Source organism: Vigna unguiculata, chromosome 6, assembly GCF_004118075.2.
Source record: "Vigna unguiculata cultivar IT97K-499-35 chromosome 6, ASM411807v1, whole genome shotgun sequence".
Classification (NCBI taxonomy): domain Eukaryota; kingdom Viridiplantae; phylum Streptophyta; class Magnoliopsida; order Fabales; family Fabaceae; genus Vigna; species Vigna unguiculata.
In genome coordinates, this window is record NC_040284.1 from 23,660,451 (window position 1) to 23,679,622 (window position 19,172).

Below are 19,172 nucleotides of genomic sequence, written 5' to 3' on the forward strand. Positions count from 1 at the left end.
TGAGAAGACGACGAAGGAGGTGCAAGAATGAGGCTATCCTGCAATGCATTTCATATATTTTGAAATTGCAATTTTACCTTTGAATCACATGATCACAAGAGCCAACTGAATGAAAGAACAAGGAATATTCAAATAAAATAAGATGGATAAAATGTCTATTTAAAAGTTAAAGAGGTGCAGCTAGAAAACAACGGGGGTGGAAAAAGCAAAAAGCGTAGTGAAGAAAACCCCAGCCCAAGAAAAGTGGTGTGGGTTCCGAATTCAAAGACAGGACTCTTTCCTACAGCCAACAATCACGGGTGCTGCTATATATATTCTCTCATCACACTCTTCGCGTTCTCCGCCACCTTCTACCTTTTCTCTCCATTTTTTCTTCTGCGGCTTCGCACCTTCGCAACTCACCACAATGGCCACCAATACACTCGCGGGGACATCACTCTCCATGCGATCTCTCACTCCCCAAACGCAGGTATCGTTTTCCGTTTCCTCTTCCTTATCAATTTTAGTTGCTGCTCCGCGCTTTGTTCCCTTCTTGATCTGTTCATTACTCGTGGGAAACACCTCGATGCGTTCGTTTACATTCTTACTTTTTTCCTTATAGGGCACGATTTGCTACCAACACTCCTGAATCTTAATTTTTGTTTATTCCTGTTTTTTTTTTTTTCACTTACTGTCACTAATCGCCACTTCTACTCAATCTTTTTTCATTTAATCTATGTTTATTTCAACTGTGAAAGGCTTTTAGATTAAAACAATGTGTTCGGGGTTTGTCAAGTTTCATGCCAAACAAATGTATAATTTTGGGTTTTTTTTTTTCTGGTTGACAAACGCTGCAAGCTTATTAGTGATAGGAGTTGGACTAAAGTTGAAATTTTTTGGACAATATCATGGCATGCTTGCTGCACACATCAATGGTGGTCATTAAGCTTTTCACATGAAAAAGAACCCAGAAAAACTTTAATGTATTGCAATTAGATTTTGTTGTTTTAATTTTTATTCATAATTCTTTAATGAGCTTTATACTGGTGAATTTTTTGAACAGGCTTTCACCTCACTTTCTGGCCGGAGATCTGGTCTGATTTCCAGCTTTGGGAGAAAGAATGTTTCTTTTAACTTGCAGCCTCGTCAAATTCGCCTTCAAATTTCCTGTGCTGTAAGTAGCTTCTGCAGTGTGTGATTTATTATATTTTCGTAATTGACTATTGCTTTCGTGGGTACCAAATCACTGTATAGTTTCTCAAGTCTATTGCCGGTAGTATATTTCTTCATTGGAGTGAGAAATGATTGAGAAAAAATGTTATGTGAAAGGTGAAGTAGTATGCGTAGTTTATAACGTGAGATCAGATATCCTTATTTTAGTTAATTATCGCTTGGCCTCAATTAATCCTTTGTGTTCTGCACAGTGTAGTGGCATACATATATTTCATGCTTTGCAAGAGATGGTTTTAAATGAAGGAACAATAATAACTACTATTTTGAGTTTTTATGTGAATGTTGCTGCAAAGACCATTAACCATTTAACATAAACGTAAATTACACAATGATCTTTTTCTTTTGAATCCTGTGTTTTATGAAGTTTTTAAAGGGTTTTACACGCAGGGAACTGGTATACATAAATTTCATGGTTTGTAAGAGATGATTTTAAATGAAGAAGCACTAAAAAACTACTATTTTGAGCTTTTATGTGGATGTTGCTGCAAAGGCCATTAACCATGTTATTATAAACGTATATTATACACACTGATCTGTTTCTTTGAATCTTGTGTTTCATTAAGTTTGTAAAGGGTTTTACATGCAAGGAACTGTATGCCTGTTTGTTATGATGCACAGGCCTTTAATTAATCTCTATTTAACACCATTTGATCCTCACAAATCATCAGTTGAAAAATGTGATGCTATTAATGAAAGAATATTTTTTCTATCCCGTCTCCACCAATGTAAATCGATCCATTAATGCTTCGCTTGCTTGAGATTTACCAACTGGTGAAAAAATTCGTATGATGAATGTAACAAGCTTTGGCTTATATTAAAAGGGCTGGATGGCATATTTTGTCTTACTTGATTGGAATATAACTAAAACAAGCCAAAACCATATGATGTATTTATGCTTTTTCGTGCTTATGAATATGCCTTTGAACAGGCAAAACCAGAGACAGTAGAAAAGGTTTGCGATATAGTAAAGAAGCAGTTGGCCGTGTCTGAAGGTCAAACCGTGACCGCAGAATCAACATTTCAAAAACTTGGAGCTGATTCCCTTGACACGGTAAGAAGAAAACGTCACGGCATAGTACAATATATTACCCGATGGCACCTGTATCTACCATCCTATATTACATATGCCATGAATAATTGCGTATTTCGTTTAAATATCATACCTTGTAGGTTGAGATCGTGATGGCACTCGAGGAAGCATTCGGTATCGCCATTGAGGAAGAGAGCGCACAGACCATCACTACAGTTCAGGAAGCTGCAGATCTTATCGAAGATATCATTGGAAAGAAGAGTTCTTAGAATAAACATGTATCAGGAGGTTTGAGTAAACATGAACTCAGTCTCCATACCGGTCGACATTTATGGTGTGGGGCAATTTTGAGTCTCGAGTGTTTTAGTTGTGAACTCTGTTGCTTGATAAGTTAGTCCAACCTTTTTCTTCTGGAAATTAGTTTTATTAAGTCGTCTTTTTGCATTAAGTGGTTTAAGTAAGTGATATGTTAGTTTTACCAGAGATAGATTATTTATGTTAATGACATTTTATGTTAATTTTATTCAGTTCGCAATTCTTGCTGGGTAATAAAGATAATTTGGCTTATGCAAAAATTAGGGGAAGAAATTTAACCTGAACAACCCCAAGTGGTGGATCAGAACTCCATATATACGTTAAAAGTCATGTTCATTAAATAACAGAACACTTTGAGGTTCTAACAGATAAACATCTTTGTACATGATATTGCAATCTGCTAGAATAGTTATTTCATTTACATAGTCCTGATACTGATACAGCCTTAATTTAGCTACTGCTGATAACATTATTCCCAATCTGTGTCGAAGAAACCCGCATCTTTCATCTCGGAATAATACACGTTTTCCAAATGAAAATTTTCTTCCTGAAATTCGAAACAAAAATCAAGATTGTTACAGGGAAAGCTGTCTTCATACAATAGCAAAATGCTTGAAAATAAACAGCACTAACCTGAAAAAAGTCTGTTTGGAATGTTGTATACAAAAAAGGGAGGTAAAATGCGTGGTAAAGGACAACAGCGACACGATACAACCTGTGAACAAAAGGTCAACAAGAACAAGGCTTTAGTTGCCAAAGAAGAACAGCTCAAAATGGATGTCTTCTCAGTTAAATTAGGATCTGACCATAAACCAAATGCAACACCGTTTCCAGTGAGGCCACAAGCAAGTGTCACAGTCGCATTAAAAATGAACATGACAGCAACATACTTGTAAAAGGCAATTTTCGCTGCACGAAACGAAGGAAATTAGGCAGTCAGAAACAGTTAAAAAAGTCATGTTGAAAGAACACTCACCAGGCAACGTTTCTCTCCATCCGGAGTGGTACATAAACATTAGGAAGCCATAAACAGCAGTGAGCAGCAGCTTGTGGACAATCAACAAGTTCCATTTCACATGATTCGTATTTTCATTGCTGTCGACGAATAATGGTATCCCAAAGACAAAAAGATAAAAAGCCTAACAAGAAAAAAAGGTGCAATCATTCATCCATTATACGATGCAGTACCACAATAACGCACAGATTCCGATAAGAAACTGAAACTGCATGCTTTTTCATTGACTCAGCAGAAATATATATTTCATTCAACAGTATATTTGGCATGAAAAAATAAGTTGATTTGACATGGGATAGAGCACTGATGTGTTTTGTTATCTCCATTATGATAACATGATTTAACCAAGGTCACGATTTTGCATTTTGGAAAAAACCAGAGAAATACCTTCAACAGTATATCCAAGCCAACAACGAGCGTTGAGATACCAAAAGTCCGTTTCATTGCTTCTAAGCCACCTGCATTATTTCCTTGAAGTAAAAAAGCCACCAAACTCACTTCCAAAAACAGCATTCCGGAAGTAGTAAACAAGGATAGCAAGTTCCATGACAACTCTCTCTTAGATGTGCACTCCCATGCCTGGAATCACCAAAGATCAAATAAAACATATATTAACCCACCACTCTAGTCTCAAGTGAAGGTACAGAAAATCCTAGTAAGCTAGAAATGAGCATGCAAATTCCAATGCATATATGAATTCTGTCCTATCTGAATAAACTTTTTAGGTTTAATTTCTCATACGTTTCTTATATTTGCACTATTTTTGGTTTCTGTACCTAGAAACCATCATTTTTACTCTAAACACATGCACTTTTGATATCATATTGGTTCTCCATGTCAAGCGTCTAATTTCATCACGTTACAAAATAGAGATTGACAAGTTATCTCATAATTTTTCAGACAATATAAAATAACCACAAATTTTGTATGCTTCTTTTTTAATTTTATAGGAACAACATGTGACGGATTAATAACCGCTATAATAGTTTTGACAGTTCCGAACCACCAATTTCCATATTTTAACTAAAGAAATTATGTTATAGGCATAAGAACCAAAACAGGAAAAGCCTATATATACGGTATTAACCCAATTCCATAAAATGTAACCATAGCCCCTTGAGAAATAAAAGGAAAATTAATAGTTTTCTCAAAATAATGAAAAGATTCAAACTAATATAACTCGAAATTGAACCAACGAACCTAAAAGATTGATAAAGATTGTAAAGAAAATTTTTACCTTTTTCAGACTTTATCATAGAATATGTGTACTTGCGTTGATCGTAATAATATACTCACTACTCCTTTCTAACTGATTTTATTAAAAATTAGAATTTGGGAACGAAAAATACAGCAAAATTTTACTTTTTGAAATTTAAACGTCAGGGGAAAAGAAACAATAAATCATTTTTTTAAAGTGAATCTAAAGAAAAATAAATAAATAAAATTAAAATCAGCATAACTATAAATTAAAGTCAAGTAGTTTCTCCAAAAGTTGAACTTTAATTTATATTAACTTTTTATTTGTTTATTTATTGTAACAAGAAATCATGGCTTCTTCTATCCCTAGTCAAGACACTCCAGTACAGTCAAATCCCAATCCTTAGGTACGACACTCAAATAAGGAAACATTTCTGCCAACAACATTTTCTATATTTATGAACTAATCTTAAAGCTTAATTCACCGACTCTGCCACACAAAAATCTGAAGGAAAAAAACGCTTTCCATAAAATCCTTTTATGTAAATAGGATTTTATCGTAATTGACGTCTGAACGTAGCAATTATTATACATGAATCAGAACAAACCTGGAGCAAGCACCAAGCAAGATTGAGAAGTGTGACGAGCCAGAGCAAGGCGTTATACGAAAGGATGATGTATGAGCGAGAAAGAGAGAGTTTGAGGAAGCTGTGTCTGGCTTGAAGTATCAGGTACAGGACGAAGAGGAAGGAGGGAATGATGAGAGTGGCATTGTGCCATAATCCGTGACATTCGAATAGCAAATCGAAGAACCCGTGGGTGGAACCGTTTGATATCAAGCCACGTAAATCGGAGACTTGCGATATCACTGTCTGTGGAACCATAGTCTCTGAAAGGGGAATTGCACGGGAGAAGAAAACCCTAATTTCTTGATTTTGACATATATGGAGCTTCGGCTTCAATTTGTTGACTGACCGACTGGTTCTAACACTTTTTTACCACAGAATCTGACTTCCGTATCCTTAATTTATTTATTATTACATAAATCTTCCAAAACTAAATTAAATGTATCTATCATCCAGTTATTATGGAACAAATTTTATTATTTTAAAATGGTGCATTATTAAATATAATTTAAGTAATGAATTTATAGTCTACAAAAATACAAATAATAATTTTATATTGTAAAATAATTCTGTAGTGTCACGTAATTAATTTGATAAAACATATATTGTAAATAAATGTTATTATACTTATCTTAATAAGAAATTCAAAAGTTAAATCGTATAAACAAATTTAACTAAATTTTTTCAAATAAACAAAAAATAATAAACCTATATTATCTATCACTATTAATAAAGATCATTACCTTTGTAAAATAGTTTGTTGGTATTTTATTTCTATAAGATCGGTCAGATACTCTTAATTCCTTGATAATTGGTTTTGTTTATCGTTCCTGTCTTCATTCAATTTGTTTCTCTTATTGCGTGTGTTTCTTTTGCTCACGGGTGGTATTTGTAAAAGATAATTTAAGACTTAAGTTAGTAAATTTTGAATGTAATAATAATCGATGTGAAATTATACTTTACTTTGACCTCCTATCTGTACTATTTGTAATGAATTTTACTTACCAAAAACCTAACTATGGTATGATTACTTAGTTTATTTGAGTGAAGTTGCTTTTAGACTTGCTAATTGTGTTGAATGCTAACCGATCAATCATGTTTGAGTTTGAGATGGACAATCGACATGACTGATCAGCCTATAAATTGGTCTGCTACCTCTTGGTCATCTGCCTTGTTAGCCTATATTGTTTAGAGAGCAATATCGGTAGGTTGGAGGGTGATTATGTCTAGTTGGTATGTTATGGGTTTTTTCCCATGTTTCTAGTTCCTAAACGATCCTAACGAATGTGCTAATTCATATTAAGTTGATTCATTACTCTTTGAATGTCTTGATCGATCCATTTTGACTGATTGATCCATACTATACAATTTTATTTTAATATACATATCTTTGTTAACAATTTTACTTTTATCAATATAAATTATTTTATTCATTATATTTTTATATTTTGTAATACCTTTTATTTCAATTTAATTAATATCTCTGATAAAAAAATTATTCATAATTGTAAAACTGGTTTACTTTATAATTATCTGTAATTTATAACTATTTATTTTGATAATAATAAATGGGGTAAGAGTTAAATTTCAAACTTGACCAACTTCTTTATATATATATATATATATATATATATATATATATATATATATAAATCTGAAGATGAAATCGTTTTCTTAGTTGAGGTATCAGGGAAATGACGGATCATCCTTAATTGAAGACTTTGAGATTATTGGTTTATTTTAGATCTTAGAACCTCGTTATCAGTTTCATAGTGAGTGTCGATATTCTGATCGATTCCAAGTCTGATGATAGAATCGTTGTCAATTACCATATATCACCACATATCCTAAGTATTGTCTCTTTTGAAATGTGAAATTATGTTATGTTTAAAAGACATTTCGAATAGACGATGGAATGAAAAATGAGTATTTGAGCTCTTTTTTGACTTTGACTCTTAAACAATATGAAATTGTTAGACGCAATAATAACATACATTTACCAATTTAATAAGTTTATTTTTCTTCTAGTTATCTTTGTTTTAATAAAATTTTAATAATATATTATTCAAAATTCCATCCTTTCTCCCTTGATACAATTAATTATTGATCAAAAACACGACTTGCTGACATTCCTTTGGGTACGTCAATTAACCATAAGCCATCTCTCCATAAATATTCTCTTTCGGAAATTATATTTTGATACCCAAATTTTCTATATTATATTTAATAAAAAAAATAAAATAAAAACAAAATTTTGAAATAAAATAATAATATTCATGAGTATTAAATCGGAGTGTAATCAAAATACAGTAACAAATATGAAGTTCTTTTTTGTCTTGGTCACCTCGATTTCCTTTTCTTTCATTCTATCCTTACATAACTTCTGTACTGTCGAAATTCTGTATAAATAAATAGAAAAAAAAAAGGGAAACAATTACACAAAGGAAAACCGTTACAAGATGAATGCGTTCATGGCTGCAACTAGGTCACATATACACCTCCAAAAGTTTCCAACCTATAACGTGTCTCCCTTTGGGAACGGATCCTCAACTCCCTCCACAATAGCAGGATACCACTCCAAGACCCTTCCACTACTCATTTCTCATTTTCCTCTTTCTCCCTTTTCTTCTTACACCAATGCCTCTCTAATACAAAATGCAAAATATATTAGGTTAAGCCAAACAGAACCATGAATTTGGACACCAAATTTTTCTGATTCTTCCTAATCTGAAATAAATTTCTGTTTCCAGACACAAATCAAAGCAAGTTTTACCATAAGTTTATAATCCATGTGTGTGAGAATGTGATCATTGTTTATGGTGTTTATTTATTTCTGTTTACTTTGCTTGAATTCTAGATGGATAGGCGAAGAGTGTACGAAAGGCAGAACAGCTCTTCGGGGACGCCGACGACGCCTTCCTCGCCGGGGAGCACGGTAACGCCAGTGAACCGCCACGCGCGTGCAGGTTCCACTGGCTCCGCCATGATTGGTGCCCGAAGAGCACAGAACACTGCCACCAAGGCCGCCGCACAGAGAATCGCACAGGTCATGTCGCAAGCAGACGACGATGGTGAAGACGACGACGACGTTCCTCTCGATTACTCCTCAATCTCCGGCGCCGGAGGCATTGGCCTCGGCGGTGGAAGACCGATGCCAAGTCGCTCTCCCATGGTAACTTAACTAACCACCACCTTCATCGCTTTGGTTGCATATATATTTCCTCCTTTTCTAATTGAACGTGGTTCGAATTTGATGTCGTTGTTGCTACTGTTCCATTAGGCAGTTCGTAGCGTTCAGGATCCAGCTTCGTCTGCAAGGTCCCGGTCACCGATGGTAATTTCGCTTGATAATCTGATCGTAGTGCTTTATTTGAGGTTTGTCTCCGCTGTTAGTTTACGTGTTAAAATTGTTCTGTTTCTTTTAGTCAGTTCGCGGTGTTCAAGATAAAAATCCATCTGCGAGATCACGTTCTCCTGCGGTAACTGGATTTTTCGTTGCAACGATGTGTATATTCATATTGAAGGCTGCTTGCTTAATTGGAATCACACAAGTTGATGAACACTTTTGATTTTGTTTCTCTCAGTCAATTCGCCCCGCGCAAGATCCTACGCAATCTGCTAGATCTCGATCCCCAGCGGTAATTAGCTTCTCTGCCTACCATTTTTGTGGGAAATACTTGGGACACAATCTCTACAATTGACTAATTCTTGTTAAAATTACATTATTTGAGTTTTACTCTATATGATGAAATTTACTTTAGATTTTACAATATTTTAAGAAATCTCAAGATTAACAAAACAAAAAAAGTGCATTAGAAGAGTGTAGATTATATTAGTATCACTCATTAATTTAGTTGGACACAAGAGTGTGAAAGTTATTTCTAAACGTAAGGTTTTAAAGGGTGTTTAGGCAGTTGTTTTTTAAATCTACCAAGTTTGATTCGTAGTTGATGGAGTTTGAATAAGAAGAGAAAGGCTTTTATGTAAGAACCAGATGACACATATTTGTATATTTATATATTTTTAAAATATTTGTTATCCTTTTTCTACCATTCCTTTGTAATTAAAATACGCATTGATTTTTTTTTTCTAAAACATTCTCAACTAATTAAAATGTTTTATAAAAAATTAATTTAAAATGAATGAGATATACAGTTTTTTTTAATCTAATTTGATAATACAAAGACTTACTTATATTTAAAGCAATAATATATTTTTTTTAGTAATTTACTGTTTTAAATTAATTTTACTATATAACGTGAATTAGTTAAAATGTTTTTGAATTAGTTGAGTGGAGGGACTAATTTGTTAGTTTAGAATTATTAGTAATTTGATAAAGTTGATGAAACTTTGATTTTGTTAATTTGTCTTAGTCAGTTCGCGCTGTTCAAGAGCAGCCACAATCTTTGAGAGGCTCTGTTCGATCATCTTCCACTTTAAATGCTCTTCCTGCTGAGCAGACACCCACAGTACTGAATAACGCAGAACAACCGCCTTCTGCTCGTTCGGCGTCGGGAAACCGATCCTTGGACTTTTCTCCCTCTTCTCGCACAATGATATCGACACGGTCAACTCAACCCAGTAGCGCAAGTAATGATCAACCTCCCTCTGCTCGCTCAACCGCGGGCCGTCCCAGTGGCCTTTCTAAGGTGGTTCCCATGGTACCTCCTAGTGTACCTATCACCCTCAGACCAGCCTCTTCTGCTGGTATTCCACCCTCTGAGCCTCTTATTGATGTTAGAAAAGACAGAAGGTATGCTGCTACTCCTGCTCCTTCTTTTACTTTTCCTTAACAAGAAAATATCAGACACTGCGGAGTCATAGAAACTGTTGCTTTCCACTACTGAAGCTCCCACATAAGAGAGAAAGACAAATGGAATGTGTGGTTTTTCAAACTGGAGTTGTCCATTAGTAAAGAGAATTGTGCTCGGAGTGATATACTTCCTGATAGTATTTCTTGCACTCTGTTTTCACAACTCAGATTTCATTTTCCAAAAATAAAAAAGAAGGAAGTTAATTTTGAAAGATAAAGTAAAGTAATAATCATTAATTAAAAATGATTGAAATTATAATTAATTTCAAATATATAGTTCTTTTTTTTCACAATTTTAACCGCTGATTGGAAATTCTAATCAGCGAAAATATTTCATTCATTAACTTGGGAGGTTTGAGATCCAATTGGAACTTGGGTAAAAAGTCATTTCATGATTGGCCCACCCACACTAACAAAAGATTAGATCTTATAATGAATCACAGTTTTACAATCTTGGTTTTTAAAATGCACGTCGTAAACAAAGTTAGGAATGACATTCAAATCCAAAATTTGATCTCCCACGCTAATCATCTATATAATGCTATTTATATATTTTTTATGTCCGTGTAGATTGTCTCTTGATCTGGGTAGTATGAAGGTAAGAGAAAGCGCCAATCAGCAGCAACGTCCTACTGGTGAGCTTGAAGACGAGGTAGTACATGGGTCCATGATGGAAACGCGATCTAATTATTAGGGTCATATGCATGCTTTTGAAGTCCTTTTTTTCATATCAGTGGCACTAATCAAGCTCCACGTTCTGTATTTTTACTCATCCCCTTTTAACTTTACGGCCTTGCATTTCATAATCTTCAACGGCTTCGGCCATGCATGGCTTCTGTCTCTTTTCAGGAATCTACTAATGCGATGTGAATTTTAATGCAGCTTGATATGTTACAAGAAGAAAACGACAATTTGGTTGAAAAGGTGATAAAATGCAATAGTTTGAGCTTGTTTTCTGTAAACCTTCAAGTTTTGAGATTCTGAAGGGATGTTTGTAACATTGTAGAAGAACGAATCGTGTGTATCTCTTTTTTCTTCATTCCATCGGTTAAGTTTATATTTAGATATATACAATAGTTTCTTTTTAGATTCAGATATAATTTGTGCTAGATTAGACATAACTAGAGCTTAACATTCTCATGCGAATTTTTCTAATTTGACTGAATGCAGATAACATGGACTTTTTCATTATAAAAGCTGAATTTGTTTTACTATAGACATTCATTAATTGAAAAAATGTGCATATATCCTCCGCAGGTTCGACTTGCAGAAGAGAAGTTTGAGGAAGCTGAATCAAGAGTCAGGCAACTAGAACAACAGGTGATACTTTTGAGGAACCGGCTATCTATAGTGTCCATCTTTTCTCCAGCAATGTTTGTCTCTTTATTAACTAACAAACCATTAGGATTGTGCTAGTGAAATAATTTAGATGTGACTATAAGTCTAGTACCCTTGTTATCTAAAAGAAAAAAAAAAAAGTTTTAATGCAGAAGCATACGCGTGATGTTCATAGCAACCAGGGAAACGTTATCATAGTTCGCGGCACAACTTTTTTACAATAACGGTTATTTGTGCAAGTAAATATGATTTAGAAGTGTGTCCTCTTGGGTTAGAAAAAAATTATAGTGGTCAATAAGTGGTCTTTGACATTCACGATTTTAACTTTGAGTTTGAAATTACAGTGAATGATAAAGATGACTTCAAATTTTTTTTTTTCTCATAAGTTATGCATGTTAAAAAAAAATTAATTTGATTAATTTTTTATTAATATGTTAAAGTTTTACGTAGTAAAGACAATATTTAATTGTTTTTGTTTAAATGAAAGTCCTGCATGATAAATATGATTTAGTTGTTTTATTTTTGAACTGCAATCTATAAGTATCATTTCAGTTATTTTATTTAAATACATTAAAGTTGTGTTTGTATATACAACTTCAAATTAAAAATAAAATAACCGAAATCATTCGCGTTTTAAATAAAAAGATGAAAATTATCATTGTTTTAAATAAAACAACCACCATCTTAATCTTTTTCAAATTCATCTGTTATAGTAATTCTTTTAAGGAATTACGACTAAATGGTAAAAAAAAGTCATCTAATATAATAAATAACTAAGAAAAATCAATTTGTAACATGTTGGCCGTTTTTATGGATAATTGTAGAATTGTAATTCTATCATTTAGTCTATGCATATGTTTTCTTTAGTGCTGTATGATCTTTAGATAGATATATGGGTAATATATTATTTTATTCTAATTTAACTGCATTATCAGTGAATTTTCTATTGACATCTAATACACTAGTTTTTTGGAGCTTAGCATAATTTTGAATTGCATGGTGGGATACATGACCATTATTAGTAAGGAAAGACTCTTACATTGGCATCATCTCATGTTTCTATGTCTGTATCGTTGTATGGTTCTACTGGTCAGAGAGCATCAAAGACTACTAATTATCAATAGTCTTGCACATCCTTTCGTATAGGTTGCTAATCTTGGCGAAGGTGTAACCATGGAGGCTCGCCTTTTGGCCAGGTAAGTGGTATGCTGTATAACTATAAATATTTAGTGATTTCTGTACCTAATAAACCCTCTCCTTACAAATTAGACACTTCGATACAATTTTAGATCTTCCCATGAAAGCAAGTACCATGAAAATATGAGTTAATATAGTAAAAGAGAATTGAGAAAAACTTATGGACCCTACTCAAATAATAACGGATCTTATTTTCCTAATCTAACTAACATGAGGGTATTTTGATAACTTCAACACCGGTGGTTTGCCTTAAATTTAACTCCACTTACCATTTAGATATAATTTAAAATAAGAGCATTGATTTCTACTTATATTTTTCCGAAGTTTTTTTTCCCTTAATCAGTATTTATTCATTTATGATTATTTTTCTATAATAAACTTAACATTCACAGTTTATTGAACCCATTTTGAAGGATAGAGGCTTTTTCTCGAACAGTGTAAGTGGATAGAATCCATTAAAAATGAGTCATAACTTTGTTTAAAGAAGGAGATATCCTTTATGCATGCACAAAAACACATTAATTGGGATGATGATGTAACTTTTGTTAGTCTATGCATATGTTTTATACGAAGGTTGAGGATAATAATTCCTTAAGAAAATTACCTACTACAGCGGAAAAAATAGACAAGATTAACAAAAAGATATAGTCAAACCAAGATTTTCTTTTGTTAGTTAAGTTGTGCAATACCTTAAGTGATCGGGTAAGTTCTCGTTCATCACTAAACCTTTTTGTATTCTGACGTGTATTGTTCGTTTTGTTCTTCAGGAAAGAGGCAGCACTGCAGCAAAGAGAGGTTTATCCTACTTTCCTTCCATTTCTAAAGTTTTACTTTGAACCTTTAGAACTTAAGTTATTTTTATAATTCTCACATTTCTTGGAACTTGTTAAGGGCAAGTTTCTTATATAAAGACAGCATTTTAATAGAAATAAATTGTTAAGTGATTCCAATAACGAAATTGCATAAAAGCAGATTCGTAAGTTTAAGAACCTTTTTTCTTTCATTGGAGTAATGCTTTTATTTGTCACCCAAAATTCTCATTAAAATGAGATTAGGAAGTCGAATGATGTGTATGTTTCCATTTTCAGGCCGCTATTAGAAATGCACCAAAGAATCTTGAAGGTTTTCAAGCGTCGGATGCTGAGGTATCCAGCAATTTACCTTGTACGTTTCATATTACTGCTTTCAAATCTGCTATTTGAATGCGTGGAACATTTTGTTTATAGAATTCAATTTAAACTTCTCATATTTGGCATAAGGAGGAGGCGACGGTTGCTTTGGAAAAGCTACGGCTTATGACTCAACGAATGATACTCACCGCGGAAGAAATGGTAGGTTTAATGTTAATCGTAATGTGTTTCGTTTTAATTTTAATAGCCTTCTGCGTTGTTATGTAGTGGCTTTCCACTTTGTTTCGCAGGAAGAGGTTGTTTTAAAGAGGTGTTGGCTATCTCGGTATTGGGGTTTATGCGTTCAACATGGTATGCTCATATCACCTTTTGTATCATTTACTTTTGTTTAAATTCAGAATCAACATTCCAAAATTGATGGTTTGTGTGTGTGGTGACTCAAATTTATTCTACATATATAGTTCCACGTTTTTTTACCAAAAAAAAATGTAAAATAGAAAGAACGAATTCCATTGGGTTTGTTTGGTATATATAAGAGATAAAGAGAAAATAATTAAGAAAAGAAGAGAGTATATACGAATTTTTTATTCTATTTTTCATCAATTAACTTTCATCTTTCTATCTTTTTTATTTATTTTCAATTTCTTTTCTATCAATATCTTTATTTTTCATCTATTTTTCATTTATTAGTACATAATATTATATTGCAATTAACTATAAATTAAACTATTTTTAATAATTAAATTTAATTACTTGAGTTTTATTTATATTCCATTTAATTTTTTAATATTATTTAGTAAATATTTGGAAATTTTTATATGTATATAATTTTTTATTAGTTTATTAAGAGTTTTTTTTTTTTGAAAAATTTTAAGGAATAGATTGTCTCCTCAGCTCTCTTATTTAGGATAATATATATATATATATATATATATATATATATATATATATATGTATGTATTTTTTAATTAAAATAATAAATTACATAAATTAAAATTTATTTTGAAAAATTATAGGTGTTGAGAAAGAAGTACTATTCCAAAAACTTCTTAATACGAAAAAAAATAACTAATTAACAAGATTAAAAATTTATCTTTTCTAAAATCTAAATATTATACACTTTCATTTTGAAGCTAGCTTTAACAAAACAAAAATAAATGCAGCACAAAAAGAATATAAAACAAAATTATTTTAATTCCACCGAAATTGGGAAATTAAATTTATGGATTTTGTATACAAAATAACATGCAATTTCATCTTAATGAACTTACTTTCTGCTTAGGAAGAATTAGGCTTTTTTATTCAAAGAAAAAATAGGAAAAATAAAAATACATTGATGGTACTGAAATACATGCCAGGTATTCATGCTGATATCGCTGAAGCAAAATACAAATACTGGTCTATGTTCGCCCCGAATCCGGTTGAAGTTGTATTAGCAGCAGGAGAGAAAGCTAAAGAGGAAGCCGGTAATAACGTTAATTACTTTCAAATTTCTTTTTGTTTTCTTTGTCCAAGTTTTTCCACCGTTGATTAATGATCCGTGAGTTTTGTTCTACATGGTAGACCTCGATGTAATAGAGGATACAGAAAATCGACGTGATATAAAGGAACTTTCTGGAGAGGGAAACATTGAGAACATGCTTTTTGTCGAGCAAGGATTGCGTCAATTGGCTTCACTAAAGGTTTCTATTACATCCTTATTGCTTCAAATGTAGTTTGGGTCTTTATCGAATAGAAACATATGAGCCCTTTAGGCTTTTAATGGGATCATAGATAAAAATATTATTCTATCTATGACTTGATTTCTTCTCCATGACTGTTTTGAAGGTAGAGGAAGCATTGGCGGTTGTATTGGCTCAACACAGGCGACCAAATATGTTAAGATTTGGCTTTTCAGGTGCCCGATTTCAATAGTATTCACTCTAATTTTATTTTACAATTCCTATCTCTGTTCAATGTTGAAATGACAATTCATTGAAAATCATGTTTGATATTAAATAAAATTATTTAATATAAATATAAACATCTTTTAATACAAGGGCCTTATATCATAAATTTACAGTTGTGTCAAGGCTAATAACAACATAAATATATATAGAGAGAGAGTTAAAACATATCTAATAATATATATATATATATATATATATATATATATATATATATATATATATATAAGAAATGCCTCGCTGAATATTAAGCTCAGGCGTACACCCTCTCATAGTGTAGAACATTGTTTGTTCATTGTCCTTAATACTCGTCAAATAGAAATTTTATGTTTGCTAAATAGGAAAAGATGGAAGAGAATCTGTATAATCTTATTGTTAAGAGTTATTTAAATAGTAGAATCATACTATTAAGAGTTACTTAAATCCACATATTCATTTACTCAAAGATTGATATATATGTAAGTTCTGACTCTCCCTTATTTTTTTGGTGTAGATGACCTAAAACTACCAATTGAAGGGCAGTGTGATGCATTTGGTAAGTTTTCTGGGTTACAGTTGCCATTTTCCCTGATCTCGTGTTAAAAAGCTGAAGCTTATGCTAGTGGAGTTATGATGTTAGATGGTAGTAGTAACTGAACCCTGCTTTGAAAACTTTTGAATTAGAATAACTTTGGGACTTTAATTTAGTTTACTGTATTTTTTTTTTAAATATATGAGATATGGAGTATGTTAAGTGAGAATGATACCTTATCATCCTCACAACTTGCTCCTTTGTAAATTTATTCACATTGACACTCGATAACATAAATTGACATTTATTTATTTTGTTTAATTGGATTAATGTTATTTACGTATAAACCTTTTATTTTCAGAATTGAGTCGGGAGGAGGCTGAAGATGTAACTTTTAAACAGGTATTTAGCAATTTCTATTTATGAGAATAAAAAAAATGTATTTTAATAGTGTTTGGAATATTTAATAACCATGTAGAGATGAAAAACCTTAACTTTTTCATTTTAAATAGAAAAAAAAATAGAGATTTCATCATATTTTTTTAAGATTGTTGTAAGTTAATAGAAGAACGATAAATTAATATAATTTCCTTTTAAAAGAAATCATTTTACAATCATACTTTTATAGCATTTCTTTTCCTAACCGTTGATTTTCATTTTGAGTATATGATTTGTTGTTTAGGCTTGGCTTGCTTACATTTGGAGGAGAGCAAAAAAGCATGAAATAGAGCCTGACATAGCATACGAGCGTTTGCAGTTTTGGATCAATCATAACTCAATAGTACCTAATTCACAAGATGCCGTTGATGGTATTGTCCACGCCTTTCCTCATGTCAACGCTAATGTATTTTTTGTTTGGAAAATGAGGTTGTCACAAAAAACTTTTTTTTTTTACAAATTTAACAAACTTTTTATAAATAGGATTAAATTAAATTTTTATTTTTTAATAAAAATGTAATAAAAATAGTATTTTTTTTACCTAGTTTGTCAAATTTTGTTAAAAAAACTATATTAATATATTATTTTCCTTTTGATTTAACGCTGAAATAATAATGTTTTTTTTTCATTCAATGTGAAACTTTTACTCAAACTTTTACTCTTTAATTTATTTTATGAAATTCAAACATATATCAATTATGTATTAGAAAATTAATTCTAACTCATTCTACGTATTTTAACGTAAAACCAAATACCGATTTAGTTCTCTTACTGCTTTGTTCCTTTTCGCAGTTGAACGTGGGCTTGCGGAAATCAAAAGGTTGGATATTGAAACGCAACTATGGGATGAATCGCGCAGAGAATTGGAGCAAGATGCTGACAACTCCAACGTGCCCGGTCGGACAGACTTTTAATATATTTAAATTAGATTAAAACATTTACTCTTTTTTTTTTTACTTTTTTTTAATGGGTTTTGTAATTTAGTTACTCAAGAGTTGGAGTAAAATAGGCTATAATTTTCGGTGTATCATATTTTACAAAACAATGTTATCGATTATTATGATAACTTAAAAAAATTATAATAGATTGGACTTATATATATTTTTATTGTGGTTTATGAATTTTACATGTTTAAAAATTGCCAATGCTTTTGTTAATTTGTCTAATATTTTAACCATGCCTATAATTTATAATTTGTAATTTACATTTCATATTTTAAAAACATAGAGAATATGTTGTAGTTAATTTTAAAAAAAATCATTTATGATAATCATAAATAATTGAGGTTAAATATCATAATTAAAATGGACACGGTTATCTTAGAAAGAACTTAAACAAATTGTTTACATTTATATAGTTAAGTTCAAACAATATAAAAAAAAATTGCAAGAATGAAAAATAAATAAAAGTAGATATTTTTTAAGGTTATATATGCCTTCTCACAATGTACTTTAAAAGAGTTTAATTTACTTCAAATAAAAGATCTTCTTAGCCCTTCATAAAATATCATAATTTTAGAGTTAACCATTACATTCCTCCACCTTAATTCCAAATCATGGAAGAACCAATGATGATGTGTAAACACTTCTTCAATAATTTTCATGTTTTCGGTGCATCATCCCTACACCATTTTCAATATTATTATATTCAAATATCTCTATTCAAAATGTTTCAATTACCATGCCCAAGATCTTCCATAAATTTGCTAACCGTACTAACAAAACGTGATAAATTTGGTCTATAACACATCATTTTGTACATTGTGTTTTCTACTCAATTAGTATATGGAATAGTCTCCATCTCCTATTATCTCCTCTTCTGAACTAAGAACTCAGAACTTTAACCAAGGTTGCATATGAAAATTTTGGATTCACTGTTTTAAGATTGATTTTTTCAGATATATTCAGAATGAACATTCCGAGAGATAATTCCAGATCATGATATACATTTTAGAATGGCTATTCCAAAACACAATTTTAAACACATTCCAAATTGAATGTTAAAAAGGTATTTCTGAAATTGGAAATGAAATCCAAACAGTCTTTTTGTAAAAAAATATTTTGAAATGACTATTACGAAGGTATTTTTCGATATGGATAGACATGTCAAAGTGAGCCAACCTAGTTCAGACGAGTCGGGTTGAAAATGAGTGAACCTAACCCGACTCATTTTGTGATAAACCAAAAATTTTGCAACCCGGCTCAACCTACCACGGTTTGGTGGGTTAAGTGGGTTGACTCACCAACCCACGTAAAAAAATTATTTAGGTTAAACTATATTTTTGGTCCCCATTCTCGTAGCAAAATTTGAATTTGGTCTCTCAATTCTTTTTTATTTCAATCTGGTATCTATTTTGGGAAATTTGATGCAATCAAGTCCTTTCCGTTAGTGGTGTAATAACGGT

At 31.8% G+C, this 19,172-nt stretch overlaps 3 protein-coding genes across 5 annotated transcripts; 2 read left to right on the forward strand and 1 right to left on the reverse strand.

Annotated features, from left to right (window-relative positions):
- Nucleotides 1-286: 286 nt before the first annotated feature.
- Nucleotides 287-2,777, forward strand: LOC114187898 (acyl carrier protein 2, chloroplastic). The gene is made up of 4 exons (XM_028076303.1): nt 287-469; nt 1,043-1,153; nt 2,141-2,263; nt 2,383-2,777. The coding sequence occupies exons 1-4, from the start codon at nt 407-409 to the stop codon at nt 2,509-2,511; spliced, it is 426 nt and encodes a 141-aa protein (XP_027932104.1). The 5' UTR covers nt 287-406; the 3' UTR covers nt 2,512-2,777.
- A 60-nt stretch (nt 2,778-2,837) lies between these two features.
- LOC114187897 lies at nt 2,838-5,780 on the reverse strand. 2 transcript variants are annotated; one of them, XM_028076300.1, is made up of 6 exons: nt 5,378-5,780; nt 3,960-4,151; nt 3,534-3,696; nt 3,364-3,466; nt 3,196-3,272; nt 2,838-3,110 (listed from the first exon to the last, which is right to left on the reverse strand). In XM_028076300.1, exons 1-6 carry the CDS (start codon nt 5,651-5,653, stop codon nt 2,878-2,880), a joined length of 1,044 nt encoding a protein of 347 aa, XP_027932101.1. In that variant the 5' UTR covers nt 5,654-5,780; the 3' UTR covers nt 2,838-2,877. The 2 variants fall into 2 exon arrangements, with proteins under 2 accessions (XP_027932101.1, XP_027932102.1); XM_028076301.1 differs by having other exon boundaries at nt 2,857-3,104; nt 3,191-3,272; nt 5,378-5,778.
- A 2,076-nt stretch (nt 5,781-7,856) lies between these two features.
- Nucleotides 7,857-17,852, forward strand: LOC114187582 (coiled-coil domain-containing protein SCD2-like). 2 transcript variants are annotated; one of them, XM_028075860.1, is made up of 20 exons: nt 7,857-8,567; nt 8,676-8,729; nt 8,821-8,874; nt 8,980-9,033; nt 9,769-10,148; nt 10,779-10,860; nt 11,091-11,132; nt 11,466-11,528; nt 12,693-12,742; nt 13,511-13,538; nt 13,832-13,888; nt 14,003-14,074; nt 14,164-14,224; nt 15,232-15,339; nt 15,437-15,555; nt 15,701-15,770; nt 16,313-16,354; nt 16,692-16,732; nt 17,013-17,139; nt 17,561-17,852. In XM_028075860.1, exons 1-20 carry the CDS (start codon nt 8,253-8,255, stop codon nt 17,680-17,682), a joined length of 1,941 nt encoding a protein of 646 aa, XP_027931661.1. In that variant the 5' UTR covers nt 7,857-8,252; the 3' UTR covers nt 17,683-17,852. The 2 variants fall into 2 exon arrangements, with proteins under 2 accessions (XP_027931661.1, XP_027931662.1); XM_028075861.1 differs by having other exon boundaries at nt 9,793-10,148.
- The last annotated feature ends 1,320 nt before the right edge of the window (nt 17,853-19,172 follow it).